We start from the raw sequence: 20782 nt of genomic DNA, 5'->3' as shown, positions 1-20782 counted from the left end.
GTTCACCGCAGTATATTGAGTGTCACGAATCTGTATGATGCATAGCACGCGATATGGGGCCGCGTATATAACATTATATGTACATATAAAGAAGTACGATCATAATCGTTCGCCGGCTAATACATCACGTTAACAAAAAATATGTAGCATTAGTGTAGCACTTATGAAGTCATCGGATCGTTTAATGCAACTCACGTGGGTTTTTTTACATTGATTTACCTGTGAACCGAAGACTATGCTACCCTAAATTTCCATTCATTTTCTAATTACGATTAACATATAAAGTGTACTTCAATGATAATCACAAGACTCATCACGGTTTCTTGTTCCGTTCCTCCGCGCTCGGAACTTCTCCGGCAATTGCAATTTCAAAAAACTTCGAAGTAACTAACATCTCGAACTCCAATTCAACCTGTTTAATAATTCGAATCGGTTCGAGGAAACAACCCCGTTCAAGGGCGTTAGCCACTCGGGATTTTTCGTGCCCTGAAATCGTTATCAGCCGACTTTATCAAACCCTCGTTCGCTAATCCCTTCTCTCCGGTTTGCCACGCAACGAATTAATTAAACTTTCCACCTTCCGCCCTCCTATCGAGTTTCGAACTGGCTTGTTCCCCGTTGGCTCGCATTTTTCTCCCCTCTCTCGCGGTCCGTTTTCGACGCCCCGCTCTTAATTAACTACAGTCTCGCCGATTCGCGTTTAAATAATATTCGCGGTGCGACGCGACAGTTTCGCCTTAAACAATTTGCATGGAACAAGGGACGCGAATTAGAAGCTGGCGTGACTGCTAACCATACCCTGGGAATTCGCGTGAATATATTTTCCTATACAGAACAGAATAAAAAGTAAATTTGATAAACGCTTGTCTCTTATTTATTAATTATGCAGCAAAATTTGTATGAATACTAAAACTATCGAGAGGACGAATTATCGTTAATGAAGTTCCCCCTGAAAAATGTTTAATTATCTCAATTTTTTCCCCCTCGTCCAAATTGCTGCTTTCACGATGTTGATCTAAAATCGTCTTAACGAAAGTAGTTTTATACGCTTTAAAGCCCGAACTTCGGAATCCTCCGTATTCTCCTCTCTTCCGTTTTTTTTTTTTTCTTTTTACTTCAGGTAGCAGCCCGGCAAACGAAATTAAGAAAAAATTGATGGGCTTAGATATCGGTTGTATAAAAGTTGAAATTATGCCTTCAGCCGGACAGAGAGGACGATATTTATACACCGCACCGCTCGTTATTATACTTCGCCCCGTGTTTGAAAGTTCTAAAAGCGCGTTCCGAGTTCGGATTTAAGTATCGCACGCTAAATATTTTTTACCGGCCAGTTTGGCTTAATCCTGGAATATCTTTGACCAACGAAATGTGAAATGTATAATTCATCAGAATTTTTTAATCAAACAACATCGAATTATATATTATTCATAATTTGCACATAACTGTTTCAACGTGCACCGAGTATTTCGCATTGACAAACAATTCCATGTCTTGGTTATAAAACATTTTGACGTTAGTTATTGAATCAACGTTAATGCATTCCCAGTTGGTAACTAGATTTCCTATACTTTGTGAAATATGAAATGCATTTTCCTTTATAGAACGATTCGTCGTTGGAGGCAGTTTGCTTAACCGATTTCCCATGTTTTTGTTTCAGAAATGGACTATGATCTACTGCAGGCGGCCGTGGCACTGTCAGATGACAATAATATGTTCATCGACGACGGCCTCGATGGATTTCCGGCCTTCGGTTTCAAGCCCGGGTCCGAAGTTAAACAACCTTATCGGTTATACCTGCCGGAGAAATTGCCAGCGGAGTTCACGCTCGTGGCAATGTTCAAACCCATGTCGTTCAAGACCAGCTATCTCTTCGCTGTTCTAAATCCATTTGAGACCGTGGTGCAACTGGGCATCCGAATTTCGGTAAGCAGAATCCTTAAATCATTTTCATTATAAAAGGAAACATTGATCTTCCACGCTGTGTTTTATATCAAAATACAATTCACGTATTTATAACAGCACACGTAATTAATTATCGCGTCACTCGCAAGTGCGTATTTTATTCATGAAAATGCAAATATATAAGTGAAAAATGACCAGACGTTCGTGAGACACGACTGTGTTTGGAAGATCGGGAAGAATTTCCAAGTACAATCAGTCGATTTTGAAGGAATTGGCACAGACCCTTAACTCTTTCCACTGCGGTTCGGTCGGATGAGGAAAGCATTTCCTCATGTTTCCCAATCCCTCCGGGGCCGTTGCTGCAACAGCCCGAGTCTTCGAATTTCTTTGAGTCGTTCCTCGCGGCACCGGTTTCCATGGATAATACGGCTGCCTACGTGTTCAGCAGCGAAAGCAGTCCAACCCTTCGTTTCTCACGAGAGTCGGGGTTAGAGTCGGGAAGCAAAACCGACAAACCGACGCCACGCCCTAATTGAAACGTATAACGACATAGCCAAACGATCGAATGTTTCATATTTAACATCGATTAACCCGTCCATTCTATTAAATAAGTATTTCTGGTTGAAATCAAATTTTAAAGGGATTTCTTGTTTACAGGACGGACCGGGAACCAATCAGAACATTTCGCTGATCTACACGAACTCGGACCTCCATTCGCACTCGGAGGAGGTGGCGAAGTTCACCGTGCCAAAGTTGACGAAGAAGTGGTCAAAGATCGTGATCCGGGTCTCGACGACGGATGTCAGACTCTATCTGAACTGTCACGAGATGGCTAGGCAACGGGTGACCAGAATCCCGTTGGAGTTGGTGTTCGACACGGCCAGCACGCTGTACATCGCCCAGGCCGGGCCTCACATCCAGGAGCGATACGACGTGAGTACCTAAACAACTATAACTGTCGAAAATTGATATATATTCGGAAACGACGCTGAATTTCATTTCGAGAGCTTTGATCCTGTCACTGGAGCATCGATTGATTTATAAATTAATTCTGTGCAAATTCAGTTGATCAGTGTAATTTGTTTTGTTGTGCTAGTAAACAAGGTAAATTTTCCATACGCTCTGCTAAGTACATTGAAATTATCAAGTAAACACGATAAATAAATTAATAACCAACGTATCATTGAATCATCAGTGATGACGTCTTTCAAACAATTTAATTTCGACGTTTATTAATTCACTTGGATATAATAGAAATGTAAATGTAGTAACCATCATTAAAAAGTATAATAAGCATTCTCTGGTAAGTACTTTTCCTGAGATCGCGTTCAAGTAATAAACAACTAAAATAGAATCCATTTTGCTTTGTCATTATTCTTTGTTAGTACATTGTAGTTGCTTTGTAAGAGCATTTGCGAGAATAATAAGTTCATTAAAAGCAGCAGCTTCCTCCAAACTTGTTGACAACAACACGAAAGCGATCGGTTCAAGTATTCAGCGTCGTTTCCGCTCTTAAACAAATAGCAGAACTTGCTCTCCTCGAGTCTCGTCGTTTCTACAGCGAGACGGATTCCTGTTACGAGGTATTATAATTATAGATTAATATGTCGAAACACAATGGTCACAGAAGTTTAAGTACAAAATTTCAATGCAACTATATTTTCGATTGCATTGAATCCATTTTATATTAGATCGATTTAAACTAAAAACAAAAGTTTTACGAATGAAGAAACTGAGTAACGCGATTGAGAAAGATGTAAATTAGGAATATTGAAGAACGTGTATGGTGCTTTTAAGATAGGTCTTCTCGAATTTACTCCAAGCTGATCTGTCTAATTTTTCTGATTGAAAAAAAGAAATCCTTTCCTTCTTATTGTAGAATATCATAATTAATAATATTCTAAATTTTATTCATTTCATATAATTTCCCATTGAATATTATTGAAATGAGATTAATTGATCATCGAAGAATTATACAGTTTATTGAAATGAATTTAATTTCGTACCACCCTAAACCAGTCGATGTTTCTATTGTACGGAAATTAAATGATAATTATTGAATTTCAAGCACATAATCGCAAAGATTATTCGCATAAACCGTCGCGCAGTGCACAGGAGAGGAATTTGCTGAACGATTATCTCATGCACGCTGTAACTTAAGGGCGTTTATTACAATTTGCGAATTGTCCGTAGTTATTTGCAATTTTAAGGTTTCATCGTTCGCGACGTCGATTTCCCAGCTGCTATTTCGCGTTGTCACTTAACGATAATTACCGCTGCTACAGCCTGATCGCTGTACGATTTTCCGTATGCCGCGTACGCGCGCAGAGACAGTTGTGATTTACTCGGGTCCTTTGTTAATTAGCCGCTGACGATAATTGTTGCAATTCGGAGCGTTCGTTACAATTATGTATACATATGTGTATAGTAACGGGTTACACTTTGACGACGCATGGGAAATTATTATCGCCGCGATTAATAACATTCGATTTGCCTCGCGAAATTAACGCGCCACGTTCCACCCATTTTTACGTGTTCACTGGCTTTGATGCGTGCACATATTTTCTCAACTGAGAAATCAATCTCATTCATAAATGAAAAAGTTTTTTTTCATTTCTCTTTTCTTTCAGACTCTTTTTGAATTCCAAATACTCATGCCTGAGTCTATATTCTGTCAGTTTTTAATAAATTAATATCGAACATTTTTTAAAAATTGGAAATTCATTTGGAAAAGGAATGAAATTCGATTCAGTTTAACCGGTGAATGTAATGGTTTTTTTTTTTTTTTTGGAAAATCGTTGTTACTATTCGTAGAAGCGTTCCAGCGAGTGAATCGAATTTATTTAATTCCAAGCCGTTGAAGCGGCTGGAAAATTCACGCGCGCGGTGCTTCTTTCGAAACGATTAATCAGCTATTTAATTCGATGACAGCGGTTTTTGCGGAATTTCAACCGCGCCTGAGCTGGACAGGATTTGATTGACAATTTATTCTCCGTGCTGCTAATTCCGTGCATTGTTTAAAAAAGAAAAAGTAAATAAAAATAGATGAGTTTCGCACATTTTGTCAAACATGTTTCATATCTTTAATACTATTATACATTCTTTTTTAACAATATAGTATTTACCTTCAAAAAGTATTTTTATTTCAAAAGTTATTTTTTCATTTAGGACAACGTCATTGTTCAAATAAAATGACAAAATTCAATTGTCAATTAATCTATTGAAATATATATAATAAATATTATAAAGTTATATTAAATACTGAATAATTAATGAATGAACATTAAAAATCTTTTTTAATAGTTTTACAATTTTTATAAATGGTGTTTGCGATAAATTTCAGTATATCGTGTTCGATTCTCGATTACATTTATCAGGAACTCGCATCCTTCTTTTTTCTTCGGAAAGTCAGCTTTCCCGAAAGTTCAAGTTTCGCAGAGAGCGTAGCCCATCGACTGGTTACTTTCTCGTCGGATAACGCGACTCCTGAGGGACGTTCTTATCGAGTGTTCACCGCCATTTCCATTTGACAGTCTCCTTTCACCGCGTCTACCTTTACTCTTCACTTTTTCATGCCCTTTGAGTGCGAACGACATCTGAAAAAAAATTTTTTTCCCTACCTCACTCTAGATTCTCTTTTCATTCTCTTTACAACCTCGATTAACTGAATTATTAAACAATTCTGTTTTTTACATTATGAAAACATTCTGGCATTTTTTATTGACTTTCAACGAAATATTATAAGGACATTTAAATATTTTATAAATGGAGCATTTAAATATCGCAATATTCCAAGTACGATTCAAACCCGGTAAAGAAGACCCGTTTAAAGCTTGGGTAAAAGAGTGTAGGTTTGCAATGATCGTAAAAGAAGCGACGGAGGATTGCAAAGACGGTCGTCTATTTCTCAGTTTTCAGTAAGAACATAATCTTCCTTTCCCGTCACGCGATACAGGTTATCGAGTAACGCGCGCCGGGACACAAAGCCATGAAACGATTTAAAAATTCAAGCCCGATGCGACGCTTCGGGAAAAGACAAGATCCGATCCGGAGAATCATTTGTCGTTCATCTACGCGCGCCGTCCACCTCTCATCGATCTCTCCACACGCGTTCGAATTTCCTTATCCACACAGTGACTCGAATATTGATTGCATGTACTCAGATTCAAAATGCACATCCTGGCACACGATTAATTTCTTCAATTCTTATTCACTCAATCATTGCAGTCTTTCAGATTTTATTTATTATATTTATGTAAAGTTAAAGTTATTTGAAACATTTAATCTCGTGGTTAGACAGAGAGTTAATGTCAATATTCTAAGTATTATTTTTTATTCCTTTCGCGTTGTTTCGACCGGAACAAATTTGCTATGCATAGTTCAGCTACGAATTGGACGCGAGTGACTGTAGAGTTACTTGATTCAATCAATGAATAAACAAAGCGACTCTGTCCGTTCTTTTCATATAGACAGCAGTAGGATGAAGAGCGAAGGGCGCCATTCAGCGACGAGTTCGCAGTGAGAGGGTGTTCAAACTTTCTCCAGACGAATTTTAAATCCCTCTCAGGTCAACGCGAGATTTGGAAAGCTGCCAGAGAACGTTACAGTCAACGTTATTACAAATATCGCGACGTTAGGTATAATGCAGTTTAAAATGCGAACTTGTAATAGCGGTAGAACGTGATTTTACGAGCAGGCTCTTCGGTTTAAATTAACCCAGCGGGATTGCCCCTTTCGGTGTATTAAAAGAATTCCCTCGTTACATTTTAATAACTTTTTCACGTCGTGCTCCAATTCCGTAATTCTTTGAAATCGAAATAACAATCAATTAGCCGATGCCGTTTGACCGCCTTACTCAGCTCGAAAATTATATTTTCATTCGCTGCGAGTGCATATGCACTCGCTCAGTTTTTTACCATCGAAGCTCCACTCGATTCTGGACCGTAAAACGCTATGAAACTGTCTACCAAGAATTTTCGTTCGCGCACTTTTGACCCGGAACGCTCGGAAAACGTGAAACACATCGTTTCGATGCCCTTTTACCTAGATTCGATTAATGTTCTATTTTCGGTGTTTATCCGAATGGTACTTTCCGCTCTGAATCTGCAAAACTGGAAGTCGATTCTCTCACCTTTTTGAACAATTTAAAATTGCGTATCATTGTTCTGCAGTTTATATAGTTTGCTAGCTTATCATGACGTTTAAATATCGAGAAGTCATCATTCTTATTTATTAACTACTTAATTTAATTACATTTATATCTCTTTTAAGTTTACCGGACTTAGTTCTCGGCAAGAAATCAATAAAAAGAAAACCGTGGACGTAATCATTTTCCGGCGAAAGCTGCAACGGTGTTTAATTTACGATCGGATTTCCATAAAAGGGCTATAAGTTACGTTAAGAACGCTGGGTCCGTTCGCGTTTTACATCAGCCTGCGGTTACGTTTACAACCGCGTTGTAAGTACCTGGTTTCATCTCGTTCCAGTATTCGGGCGTACCGATCCAATCCGCGTTTCTCGTTATTTATTAATGCGATTTTTTCCGTGCGTCTAATAAACGTAAAACGACTTGCGTCTTGAGATCGAGGTGTTGCCTTCTTGTTTCGAGGTAAACTGCATATTGCGTAGCCATGTTTTTCATATATACGAGTTAGAAAATAAAATAATGCAGCTTCTGGTTGAATATAAGAATGAATGTTGTCTTTTAAGATTAGACATTTGTCTTTTCCTAATTTCTAACAGTATTGATAATAACTCTTCAGTTTTAAAAATAACGTGATATCAGTTTAACAAATTTTAGTACACAGTATATGATAGAATAATAGAACACATTTAGTATTATAGGACATAATTAAAATTGAAATTATATTCAGCATGTATGAAATTGAGCAATGTAATACTTCTCAGGCTGAAGTATTCTGAAATCATTTAGTTATGTACATTTCACTTTTGGAGACGAAGGGTGAAATGTTGAGCGGAAAGAAGTTAGTAAAAAAATTAATTGTGCGGTATTAAAATCGAGTTGCTCCCGGTAATCGCGGTGGCATGAATTATTCAGGGAACCGCTAGTTGCAAAAAAATGCTGCCACTTGCTACACCGCTTGCTTCGCCGCCACCGAAGGCGGCTAACGTCGTTAAACGTGCAGTTACAAAAACGAAGTTAATTCTTTGTTCTTCTAGCGAGTATTAAATTGAGACACTTGGAAAATTGATCAAGTTTTATTTCACTTTTTACCCAAATCTCTCACGTCGTACAATTATACATGATCCGTATAATTATTAAAAACAAATTAAAGAATTATCTATAAGTTAATTTGTATTATTGCACTATGGCTGGTGAAATGAAAGAAAGGGATGCCTGGAAATGTCCGGATATAAAATTTTGTATTCGCTTCGCGAATGCCGAGTCATACCGGAAGTCGAAAGCCATGAGAAGTTTCAATAGATAAGGTCGGCCCATGGGGTTTCATCGACGGCAACAGAAAGTGTATCCATACTATTCTCGAGGATCGTAAGGATACACGACTAGATAGAGGCAGGACACTAGGGCAGGGAGTGTAACGAGGACGAAGGGGTTGCGCGCAGCGGAGCAGAAGCCGGAATGTGAAATGCGCCATCAACATCAAGGGGGGACGTACATGCGCCGAGATAAAAGGTTACTTTCTTCGCGAGCAGAGCCGCGAGACACGTGACCCCGCTCTATATTGGTGGTACTTTTTCGAGCTCACAGTTCGACAAATTTTTATCAAATTAGCAGGTCAATTCTGTACTGCATATTATTTTCAGAATTGCAAACGAGTCGTTATTCTTGGCTTGAGTCTATGATTTATCATTATATCTGCTGATTCGGTTAGACAAATGGATTTTGGTATGTCTTATAGACGTCGTGAACCATTTTAATAAACATATCACGTACTTTTTAAATGAGATGAGGAGAAAATATATGAATAATTAACGAGTTATAATTATTACATACTGATTTACTATTCTCCTCTCAGTCCAAAGTACATTTTTATACTTCAGATTCGACGTGAGCTACGTAATTAATTAATCATCTGTTTTGCTCCAATAATATAAAAGTTGTCAATATTAATCGAAACCGTAGAAAAACTTTTTAATAGAGATAAGTGACACATTTTTTTACATGATTATTGACATGTCTTTAATTATTGAAATGAGTCTAAAGAAAAGGTGTCATGAATTCGTGCATAAGATTGAAAAAAGGTTGATTAATTATGGATATTGCGAGGATATATTCTTAGCTTCTTTTCTTCTCTCCTCGCTTGTTCTCCCCGTATCTGCGTTTGTTTAATGAACGTCGTTACGGCCGTGGAACAGGCGTCGGGAGGCAGAGATTGCTTCGTTATATGAAATTAGCCATTTAGAGGCAGCCTTTTCACCCTTGCAAGCCCGCGCCTTCTTGCATATCCTGAACAAATTTCCCTTTCTCTACTAACGTGGTAAGAGAATTAACTTGAGATTGAATTTCACTGTTCTAAAGCGACAAACGTGTCTAACAATATATGTATACAAGAAAACTAATATATGCCCTTAAATAATTTTTTAGTATCTAGAACAAGCATTGCTAATTATGAGATTAGCACTATAGAGGAATGACTAGAAAATACGTTTTGGAGAATGACAAAAATTGGGAATTCGGTGTATAATTCGCAATTCCCTTTTATGAAGTCGGGTAACGAGCAAGAGTTAACCGGATTCGTTTCTCTAATGAGTAATACCATTCCACGTTTTGCGCGCTCGCACACCTTTTGACGGCTGCGGGACACGATTTTTGATATTCCCAACGTTTCGCGAAATAAATTCAAACCGAAATGCGATTGTTCCGCCGCACGCTGGGCGCGGTTTGAAAGCGCCGCGTTTCAATTTGTTTCCGTTGTAACGGGCTAAAAAGCGTTTCACGATCACGCGAAGTCGGGCGGAACGGCGCAGGGGATCGTTAAAAATATCGAATGAGATCGGCGACGAATTAAATGTTGATGATCCGCGGAAATCATTATTTCTATTCGCGTTAATTGCGATTCCGTGTATCCGCATAAAGCGGCGCTGTTCACTCTCGATAATACAAGTCGCGTAGCTGCCATGATTTTAACGGAACTGTCATTGGCAATTTATTGAAAGGGATCGTGAACGCGGAATCGGTTTTAAAAATAATAAATGTAATCTATAGAATTAAATTATGAAACTTATTTTTCACGTGATCCGTCTTTAGTGTCTTTACGATGTATTATTGACACTTCCGTCGATAGTTCGGATCGTTAATTTCGTTACTCCGCGCGGAATCACTATTAGCAAAACGAATAGAGAATCGAGCCCGTAGTAAAATCAACTTAAATCGAATTGCACAATAGTTCCGACGTGATCGCCACAAGCCGAGCGTTGCAAGTTGAGGCGAGTGTTCTCTCTGGCTTCTGAGACATCCAATCAAAATCAAGGCGAAACCGTGAAGTTCGGGGATTCTCGAAAGCCAGGGCTATGAGAGGAACCTAGCGAGAGAGAGAGAGAGAGAGAGAGAGAGAAATTCCAAGAGCTACGTTATCCTTATGTCGACGATTCCTCGATACGATCGTAGGTTACATCAGTGTCGAGGCGTAGAGATTACACCGTTGCATGGAATTAGCCATTGAAGTAGTTACATCCCCTCTTACTTCTGGGGGAAATACGCTAGACGTTGCGCGATGTTTCCTGCAAAATGATCATTGCGAATCTCCTTATCCTTTCCAGGCTGCCTTCGCTTTTTCTCGTCGTCGAATTCCTATTTAGTTTCGTTCCCCTTTTTGCCCAATCCCCCTCGCTATTTTACACTGTTTCTTTAACATACTTTCCCATTATTGTTAAGATCGTCTTACCCTTCTTTAAACTGTGCAGCTTCATTTGCTGCTTTTATTCTCGCTATGGCCTTCTTACGTTTAGTTTATTTTTAACAATTCTGCTCGATTCGTTGAGTTGTTAGATTAAATTTCACACAGTTTCGTTATGGTATGTCGTATTGTTTTATTTTAATTGTTGTTTCACGTTTTGAACATTAGACCGACGTGGGTAGCTGAAATTTCACGGTACGCGGCTTTACCAATCAGTATTAATACTAATGGGGAAACATGGATTAGGTATGAAATATCTATGTTGCATTCTCTGTCGTTATAATCGCACCGGGAATCTGTATTTGATATAACTCTCAGTAGTATAAACGGATTTTGGACAAACAATTCAGCTTTCTCTATCGTTCAACGATATTAATATAGTTTCCATCTACAATGCGAATCGTCCTGTATTAAATGCGCGGAATCTAATACTGCCACGCGCCATGGGACGAAACCATGATATCATTTATCGTCTAGCAAGATGTGACTTGTGATCTGATAAATAATCACACTCAATTTGATAGAAAAATATGGGATTTTGATATTTCATTAAACTCTCTTCTGTCCGTCAGACTTGCCCAGATTTCGTTTCATTACCTAATTACAACCCCGCGTGAAATTTCAACCCGTTTCTCGCTTCTTACATAACCGACGCATTGCGCACCGACTCATTTTTGCCGCAATCAATACCTCCAAAAAGTTGAGCCTCGCCGCTTAATTAAGCCTTTTAATAGAGGAACTGCATACGCATACTCTAGCAGTTCGGAATCACTTCGCTGACAGTTATATCAAATCTCTTGTCAATCAAGTAACGTTGTAACAATTAACGAAGTTTCCTTTATTAGTCACTCTTCTAAAATGTTTATCCTGATTCACATGTCACGTTAGTTAAAGTCTTAATGAATTTTATTAACATTAACCCCTTGACATACAAATTAAATGAAACTTTACATACAAATTAAATGGAATGAATGACGAATCAAACTTGTCATTGTATGTCAAGGGGTTAATTTAAGAATATTAATTTTAGAAATTTTTTAAATATTTATTTCTTCATTTCGTATCAATTTGGCACATAAACAAGATTTACGCACAAACGTTGAGAAGATGAGAAATATATGCGATGTTAAATTATTTTATTCTTTGGAATGATACCAAACTTTCGTCCAGTAATGCATGTATTATCTACGTAGATAGAAATTTCTTCTAACCTATTTTTCCATTCGCTTTTCCCATCGCGTCGTTTCGTTGATCCTGACAACGGGTGACCGGTCGGTCGGCCGCGTTGCGTCGGACGTACAGTAAATTGATTATCGATTCCGAATAAATCCCGTCAACCTCGTGTTCTCTTAGAATCGCCCGAGAATCACCAGAAATACCGCCCTTTTCCCTTTATTTAAAGACTCGAGACGGGATTAAACGGCCGCCGGAGTGCTTTCGATTAGAACGCGTTACCCGGTCCCAGCAATTATTCCTGCATTACCGATTTCCGGCTTACGCCAAGTTCCCATCCACACAAGGATTTGAACGAATGTTTTATTCCGTTCTGACACGATTTTTATAATAGAGCATGCGGGAGAGTACTATCGGATTTAGAATTGTTCGATGGAAATGTTAACAGAATATACGATGTAGTACATTTTTTGAGTGATGTGTCGGACGTAGTTGAAAGCTGGCTGGTTAAACGTTTGTGGAACTGGAATAAAATATTTGCAAAGTAACTATTACCAAGTTGGCGAGGAATAAAGAACAAAGTGAATCCGAAAGCCCATCTATGCTCTTTGCTCTATCAACTTTTTTCATTTGAGTATAAAACCTGTACAGTCACCCAGAAAACTTGCATACAGATGAGAAAGAATAAAATATTATTTTCAAATAAATTTTTACATTACTTTTTTAAATTTGTATAATTAATTCATATTTTCTAATCAGCACGCATTGGAAATATCAATTTTTTTCGAAGTTGAACCTAGTGGAAAATGTGTGAAGAAGCTGTAGTTGTTTTACTTATAAGTTTGAGGCTTAAGGAGAATTTTGGGTTTGGTTGTATGCAGGCAAATTCACGAAAACGATTTTATATCGCGACGACGTGTTAGAGAAAAGGCAATAGCAGTTGTTGTCAGAGTCAACAATCGTTTTGCAAATATAGTCTCGTTTTTGTTTTTCACATATATGCTCGACATTTCACCGCGAGGCGCCACACGGAAACCAATTAACCGGACCGTGTAACGAGAGTAGTCACCCTTCGGCCCTGTACACAATTTTTTAATTGCTCCTTTCGAGATATTACCCGCCGACGTGGTAACGGAATATTTTTTTCCCGCATCCCGGTTATCGTTCCCTCAAACGATAATTGAAATCAAATGTTATCCGCTTTGTCAAAACAATTTCAAAATTGAAAATTGGTTACAGAACGCGTCGGCCGACAAAAGATTCGTTACGAATGGTATTGATTTAATCAAATTTAATTGGGGATTATCCTCAAAAGAATCAGTTTGAAAATGTATCCGTTTCAATAGAGCATACGATATTTTTGATGAAAGTCTACTGATAAATTGAAGCGTACAATTCTTTGAAAAAAAAAAGTTACTGCCTAGTTTCGAACAAACGCACAGAGTAAATTCATAACAATTTTTATTCATCCCAACGAACACAAAATTCCAATGAAAATATAATTTATCGAAACAGGAGAATGATTGATTTGTTTCGTGTGACATTCAGCCAGCTTGTATAATAGACGGTACTGTGAAATCTTCACCGCAGGAGTTGCGTTAAGAGGAGATTTCGCGTGTATGAATAACGAGCCACGTAGCCGCAAAGATTTTAATTAAAGCACCGGTAACCATAGGATCTGACGTAGCATGAAACAATTAAACTTTCTCATAGACGGGAGAAAAAAGGTGCGGGCGGGTCGGAAGAGCAACCGAGAGGCGATTCGTCCGATGAGTACGAGCGACTGAAAGATAAATTTCATCGGCGCGGGCTGACATTCGAGTTTAGAGCGCGAGCGCAAACAGAAAACTTTTCTCTCGTTGCTTTCCCTGAAAGTTGCCCGCCGGAAAATCTTACGGACTGGACGGGAGCGGGAGCACGCGGTAAACCGAAAACGATGCGAAAGTAATTAGCTGGCTATTTACGAATTTACCACTGCAGCGAAAGAAACGAGCGGAACGAAAGAAAGAAACGAGCTTGAGACGTCGTATTTTTCTGTTACTGGCCTCTGTTATCGAGTCTGGAGTTAATTAAAGGAATCCGGGAACTTATACGGCTTTGTTAATCGGCTGATGTTTCATTGAAGATATTTTAAAATTTCATTCAATTATTTGTTCTATCCAACAATTAGACTGCGAATTTTTAAAATACAGATTTAAAAAATGAATTCTTTATTTATATTAATATCATAACGTGTTACGGACAATTATAATTATTTTATCATTTATTATATGCAATAATAAATTAAACGGAGAGATTCGTTTTTTAAGCATTAAATGAAAATAATCTTGGAATAAATTGCTTGCACCGTATCTGACAATTATTATAAAAATTAATAAAAAGATATAGAGTGAAGCAATAATTCTGCTGTCGCGGCGTGTTACATCGAGATACCGTGATTGCGCGCGAGAGTAGTGTACTGTTTAACGTCTATAAATTTTCACTTACGTTATCTCGCGTGTGCTTTCATTAATTTCCGTAAAATGACCAACGTTCCATCTCGCTCCGTTTCCCTGATACAGCACGGCCGTCCGACCAGAAAGGTTAGATCACAACAAAGCAAATATAGGTCACTTTCCAACAACAACATAATAACGTTTATCAACAATAATTCTGCTGTCGCGGCGTGTTACATCGAGATACCGTGATTGCGCGCGAGAGTAGTGTACTGTTTAACGTCTATAAATTTTCACTTACGTTATCTCGCGTGTGCTTTCATTAATTTCCGTAAAATGACCAACGTTCCATCTCGCTCCGTTTCCCTGATACAGCACGGCCGTCCGACCAGAAAGGTTAGATCACAACAAAGCAAATATAGGTCACTTTCCAACAACAACATAATAACGTTTATCAATTTCGCCTACGCCGTTAAATATTGAATGGTGAAATAATAAATTTATAATATATATTCCGTGGCAATTCGTAAATTTATGGACGCGTGAATTAAAGCAGGAATAAAAAGGGGTTTCATTTAATTATAAGTAAATACGCTTTTAAATTTAATTATTCTGTTGATGCCATTTAATGTACACGTTCCATGGTGTATTCATTCATGTTCGGTATTATCTTCAATATTCATAAAATGTTGACATAAATTGATGATAGTTGACGATCGCAAGTAAGTCAACATTTTGTAACATAAAATTAGATTATGTTAATGAATTGTTTAAAATAATTACATGTATAATATAATAGATTATGTATTTTCTTATTTCTCTATTAATCAAGATAATCCTAATTTGTAAATTGAATTCATTTCCCATTTCGCTGATATCTTTTTCTTCCTGTTTCATTTAAAAACTCAGGAACAGCATTGATCAAGACAGGAATAAAATTAAATAGTACGTACTGTAATTTGGAAATTCCGGAAACGACGCAACATCCAGTAAAGAAATTACCGCTCTTAATTATTATCCTCGTTCTACTAGTCTAGTTTGACATCCACTCAGAGATTCTACGACGGAATTTCAATTAACGAAGTTAATCGAGATAGGAACGGGTCAGTTGAACTCGAAAGGCATTATATGATTGAAATTCTCCTCTTTCGATAGTAAATATGTCTCGTGCTTGTGGCACGGGGCATCTTCATACCATGAAGCTCACAATAAGACTCCGTGCAGCGTGCAATAACCTACTCAATACCAGAACTATGCTTGCATAAAAGGATTATACTCGTTTGATTGAAATTGTCCTAATTTTAATCTAATACAAAAGACAATTGAACAAAGTTAGTTGAACATTGATTGAACAGGATCGATATGAAAATTTTAACGTGCATGGAGTTATTACAAGTGGAAAACGATAATTTAATTCTATTAATAATAATCATTTATTTTAAACTTCATTTCTGCTTTTAATATGAAAGAAATATGGAATGCTTCAAGCAGAATTTTATTTTGGTTCTTATCTTTGTAAAATAAAATATGCGTTATTTCATTTGAAGATTTGACGAGGAATAAAATTGCTTGACAAATACCATAGTTTCATTCGATAATTTAATATCGCGTTAGTACTTTAATCGGTACGTTACACAATTTAATATTTGTAATAAGTAAATGTAATTTATCGATATTTAATCGAAGAATGTTTTACTCTAATTCCGTTCCCGGTATTAATAGCGTTTTATAATTAAGTCAGACACTTCCTGGGGAACGAATTTTTACAGCTTTTACAATTTTTATTAGCTTCTAGATAAATGAATTATACAAGCCAGAATAGAAATTCCTCCATTTCTTATATTCTTTATAACTTATTTCTGATCGTTTCCTTTCTCAGAAAGTTTCATTTTAAATAAATGTCTGTTATGTAAATTAATTAACGATCGCATAATATCTAATATCCATTAATTTACATATTTATCCTCAATTTGCAAAATATCTATATTTTATGTATACATTTTCATGTTTTTGTTGAGAAAATTCGAAGTCTAGTTACAAGGTAAAATTCAGTGTATCGTTTCACGGTGGTCAGTTCACCGTGCGCGCGGCTATTTATATTTAACTGCCGTCGTTGAAACCGAGTACGCGTTGATCCCCGCTCGTTGCGAATACGCAGGGGCCAATCAAGCCTCGCATCATCGCATCGCATCGCGTCGAAAATGTAAAGCCGTCCGCCAGACGAATCCGCGTTCCCATCTCGTCGATTGGCCTCCGCGTTTCGCAATCGACGAGTAATTAAAATGCGATCGCCGCGGACTCCGATTAGCATAAATAAATTCCCACGTACCCCCCAACCTCCCCTGTCGCTCTCCTTCTCTTCTTTTTCCGTTACACTTTTTTATGAGAGAGAGAGAGAGTAGCGTCGCGACGTTCCGCTGTTTGCCCATTCGGCACCAGGCGTAATCGTCGACCACGTGTTTGCCAGGTAAAAACATAGCCGGCGACAATTAACTCCCGGCCAATGAAATTAATTTATTAAAACGACGCGACGAGAACGCTCGTTATTCCCGTTGCATTTTATCGCGTTTACACGCAACTGTACACCGAACTCCTCTTCTCTTCGCTATCCGTGGCTCGTTTTGTTCTGTTTCGCTTTTTTCCCCCCAGGTTCGATCCGTTCGGTCCCTTTCTGGGTTATGGTTTCTAGTACTAGTTTTATCGAGCCGTTGGGTGCAATTGAATTCGCCGAGACATCCTGCCGCCGGGTTTTATCACCTGTGATCCGATTAACGAGCCGAGAAATTGTTCATTCATTCACCATGTATGCTTCCTCGTTTAATAAAACATTTCTACCATTACTACGTTCAAATAATTCCTGTTTCGATATTAATTGAAATATTTTTAAGCACAGAAATAAGTTCCTGCGGTTATTACAAAATTGGAAAATCCGGGAAATCGCAATGACTCTTTTATATACCTGACATCAAAACGCCATAGCGTGAAATCTGAAGCACGTAATTGGAAATGAACGAAATTTAAAAGAAATTAATGTTGCTAGGCGGGCGCGAGATCAGACGGTCCAATTCGAACTCGTTTATTATTTCATCGACTCTTTTTCCTGCTCGCCGATCGAAGGTTCCCATCTCTCCGACTCAATTTTCCGTCCCGCGGAACGGAACTCACCCTTCGTATAAGCTGCGCGATATCCGCCGTTGGTTTATTGGACAATAAATGTTTGAGGACATAAACGAAACGCGACGGTGGCCACCGCAACGGCAAGTTATTAAAGAAACGTGCGGCTGGCGGTCGTGGAACCGCGCCTTTCTCCCATTTTCCACGGTTACTCCCCACAATCGAGGACCGCATCTACACTGCTGCTCATATTATCCTTTAAAATCTCCATCTCGCTTCATTTCTCTATCACTATTTAATCGAACTGTTCATTTCGTACCTGTTTTATGCTCGTTAAAAATATTTACATTTGTTAAAATATAAATGAAATAAATGTAGTGATAGTAAAAGTTGTTAATTTATGTTCTTTTGTAGTTGGATGTGAAATACTAATGGCTATTTTGGCAAAAGATCTAGTTAGTAGGTTAACTAGGAAACTTGAACATCTCTGCGTGGGAGTACACACCTTCCTTATAGCCAGTAATCTGAGGGAGCAAAATAACGCGGCTGAATAGACGGTCGCCTTTCATACCCTTTCGTATTTACTATTAAAGCGCGAACTCAAAGAGTAGCATTGCGTCCGTTCCATGTATGACCGTAAACTTTGCAATTTTTCATTGATAGAATGAATTTTTAAGTACCGAATAATTCTAAAATAAGAGTGGAAGGAAATAGAATCAGGAATTAGAAATAAATTTAAATTATAGTTAGCTTCATTGGCAATGCTTCAGGAAAATTTATTTGCGGATTTTAGTTAATGGATAATTAATTGGAAGTATTAATTTTTAAGTAGTTTGATAACGATTTTTCATTAAACGTATCGGTGCTGAAAAAATAGAAAGTAGGTAGCTGACTTCTGTCATCGGTGAAACGATATCGCTTGAAAATAGAGCACGCCAGAAGGCAGAAGTACAGGGAGCGGGGAGGGGATCGTTGTAAATCCGACTCAACTTGCACACACATGCCCGCGATGCCTGTAAATAAAAAAAAAGTATAAAACCGTGCATTTCAGTGGTTCGAATTGATTGTCGTTTGTGACGTTCGCAACGGGCCAAGCGAGCGTACGTTCCTCGTGAAACCTGTTTGCTGACGATTTGACATCGGGTCTGAAAAAATTGTCAGCGCGCGGTAGGTATACATTAATAAAATAAAAAAGGAATTATTTCGTCGAAAAATAGTTGCCGACATTTTTCTTAAAAATTGCCACTGCGTGCTTGTTGCCCCATTTTTTGCCCATGATTTTTCCCGGCAAGGATTGTAGAAAATTCTTGGATTTTTTTATACAATCGATTTTGGAAAGTTTCACCATAAATTTAATTGCCTGCCAAACATTTTTTAATTGAATTAACTCGTTTAACGTTTTACAGCTCTGCTAATTTTCTGATTTGAGCTTGATACAGCGTCTTTTATCCACTTTATTAAGAAAATGAACAATTTCGTGCGTTCATGAATAAGTGAAGTAAAAGTTTAGAAGTGTTTCATGGTCTCTAAAATTCACGTTCTAAAATATGACCTCGGTTTTCGAGAATTAATATCCCAAGTGTAACTTTGAACGTCATAATATGAAAATTGATGGTAGAATCGTTGTTGAAACTACTAATATTAAATCTACTCTCCTGATTTTTTGTTTCTCAAAATATCGACATTGATGTGGCTGTTTAAGATCTGATATTTCGAGATTGACTTAGACGAGTTATAAGCGGGATCGCTTATAATGCTTTGAAATAGTGCACGGAAGACGTCTCGCTAAAATTACAACGCGGCGTGGCGTCCAGATTTCGAGATCATTAACGAGCTGGGAAGTGTAGATCGTTAAACGAAGATCTTAAGTAGACTAGAAGGTGTAATTTCGCTTCGGAGGGAAGAGTGTAACGGCGAGCTGGATCGTTTAAAGAGCACGCCAAATTCGCTCGCTCATTACGAGATTATTTGTTAATTACCGGGGAAGCGTGAGTCAGCTTTTTGCGTCTCGTTTTTCAAAGAATCAAGCCGCTGTAATTCATATTACTAAATTTCCTGCTTGAATTATTGTATACTTTCCAGTGAAATTAAATTATGACCATTTCATGGCAAAATTGTCTATGCAATAAAAATTAATCTCGCGTTTTAAGCAATATTTTTTATTTTCGCCCTATGACTTCGGTCATATTTTATTATAATATCTGAATGACAGTCATTGTTCCAGTTCAGAGATAAAGCTTGAAAAATTGTTTTCACATGGGGTTCATATTTTATCAAGCACGATTCGTAAAAAACCAACGGCACTGAATTTCGTTTTTTTTTTTTCTTCTTTTATTATTCAGCTGCAACGTCAATCTCGTTTTGTAGCAAGCAATCGATGTGAGTTTCTGGTATTAATGTTGCACAAGTTGCGATTGTTTGATTTCATGTTTGGTTTTGTACCTACCGATGAAGTTCAATCGGTGATTGGTAATGTTGTACAAAACGTGTGGACATTAAAAACAATCCGGTTCTGAACTATTGATAACTATTGGCATAGTTGCTGTGCATACGGGGTCGAGTTGGTAGTACAGTTTGTAAAATGTGTACTTTCAACCGTAACAATGCTACAGGCTTTTGTGACAATTTTAAACTAACAATTCCCCTACGTTTTAAACTATACAATTTTATATAATTTAATTATTAAATGAAAAGAAATTAGGAAAAATCAATAATAAACTTCTGTTCTACTTCTTAAACGCAATGATAAACGAGTCAGTGAAGAAGCAAGAGTAATTCCAGTTAAAAGTTATTTATTCTAAAATACTCGGACGCGGATGCATATATATAAACGGACTAAAAAAGTTGAGGAACGTCGCGTAAAGAATTAAAAACGATGTCCAGGGTGCGGTCGTGTCCTGTGGGAGTTACGACTAATTACAGCGTTGCGTAACTTTAATACCCAGTGAAACGCAGTTTCACATCTTGAGAGATGAAAATTTAAACGGTTAAAATAATTTCGCCGTCCCGAGGGACGCGAAGTTCGTTACTCGCGGATTTCACCCGATGGCGGCCCTCTGACATCAGTCGAAAAAACCCCGTTTCACATCGTAATTTTACCTATTATTGAAATAATTCCGACAAAATGAGAGACGTTGAAAAATGAGATACATTCATATACTACAATGAAGAGAATTGTCATTATCATTGTTCGAGAGGAATTTTGAGTTGAAAGGTAATTAAAAATTTTATATGATTTATCTCTCTTTTTCATTTATCGTTTGAATCATTTTTCCAGAG

The 20782-nt window shown here is 37.7% G+C and overlaps 1 protein-coding gene across 8 annotated transcripts in view; it reads left to right on the top strand.

Moving 5' to 3' along the window:
- Mp (collagen XV/XVIII-type protein multiplexin) overlaps positions 1-20782 on the top strand; it is a 224789-nt gene that overhangs the window by 55942 nt on the left and 148065 nt on the right. For all 8 annotated transcript variants that reach the window (XM_026814041.1, XM_026814040.1, XM_026814039.1 and 5 more), the window contains 2 exons: positions 1658-1923; positions 2560-2835. In XM_026814041.1, the coding sequence (XP_026669842.1) occupies positions 1658-1923; positions 2560-2835 (542 nt within the window). The remainder of the gene's footprint in view (positions 1-1657; positions 1924-2559; positions 2836-20782) is intronic.

This window comes from Ceratina calcarata, unplaced genomic scaffold (genome assembly GCF_001652005.2).
Source record: "Ceratina calcarata isolate Rehan_Ccalc_2016 unplaced genomic scaffold, ASM165200v1 scaffold363.2, whole genome shotgun sequence".
Classification (NCBI taxonomy): Eukaryota; Metazoa; Arthropoda; class Insecta; order Hymenoptera; family Apidae; genus Ceratina; species Ceratina calcarata.
Note: the sequence above shows the minus strand (reverse complement) of the source record. Positions and strands in the feature narration are given on the sequence as shown.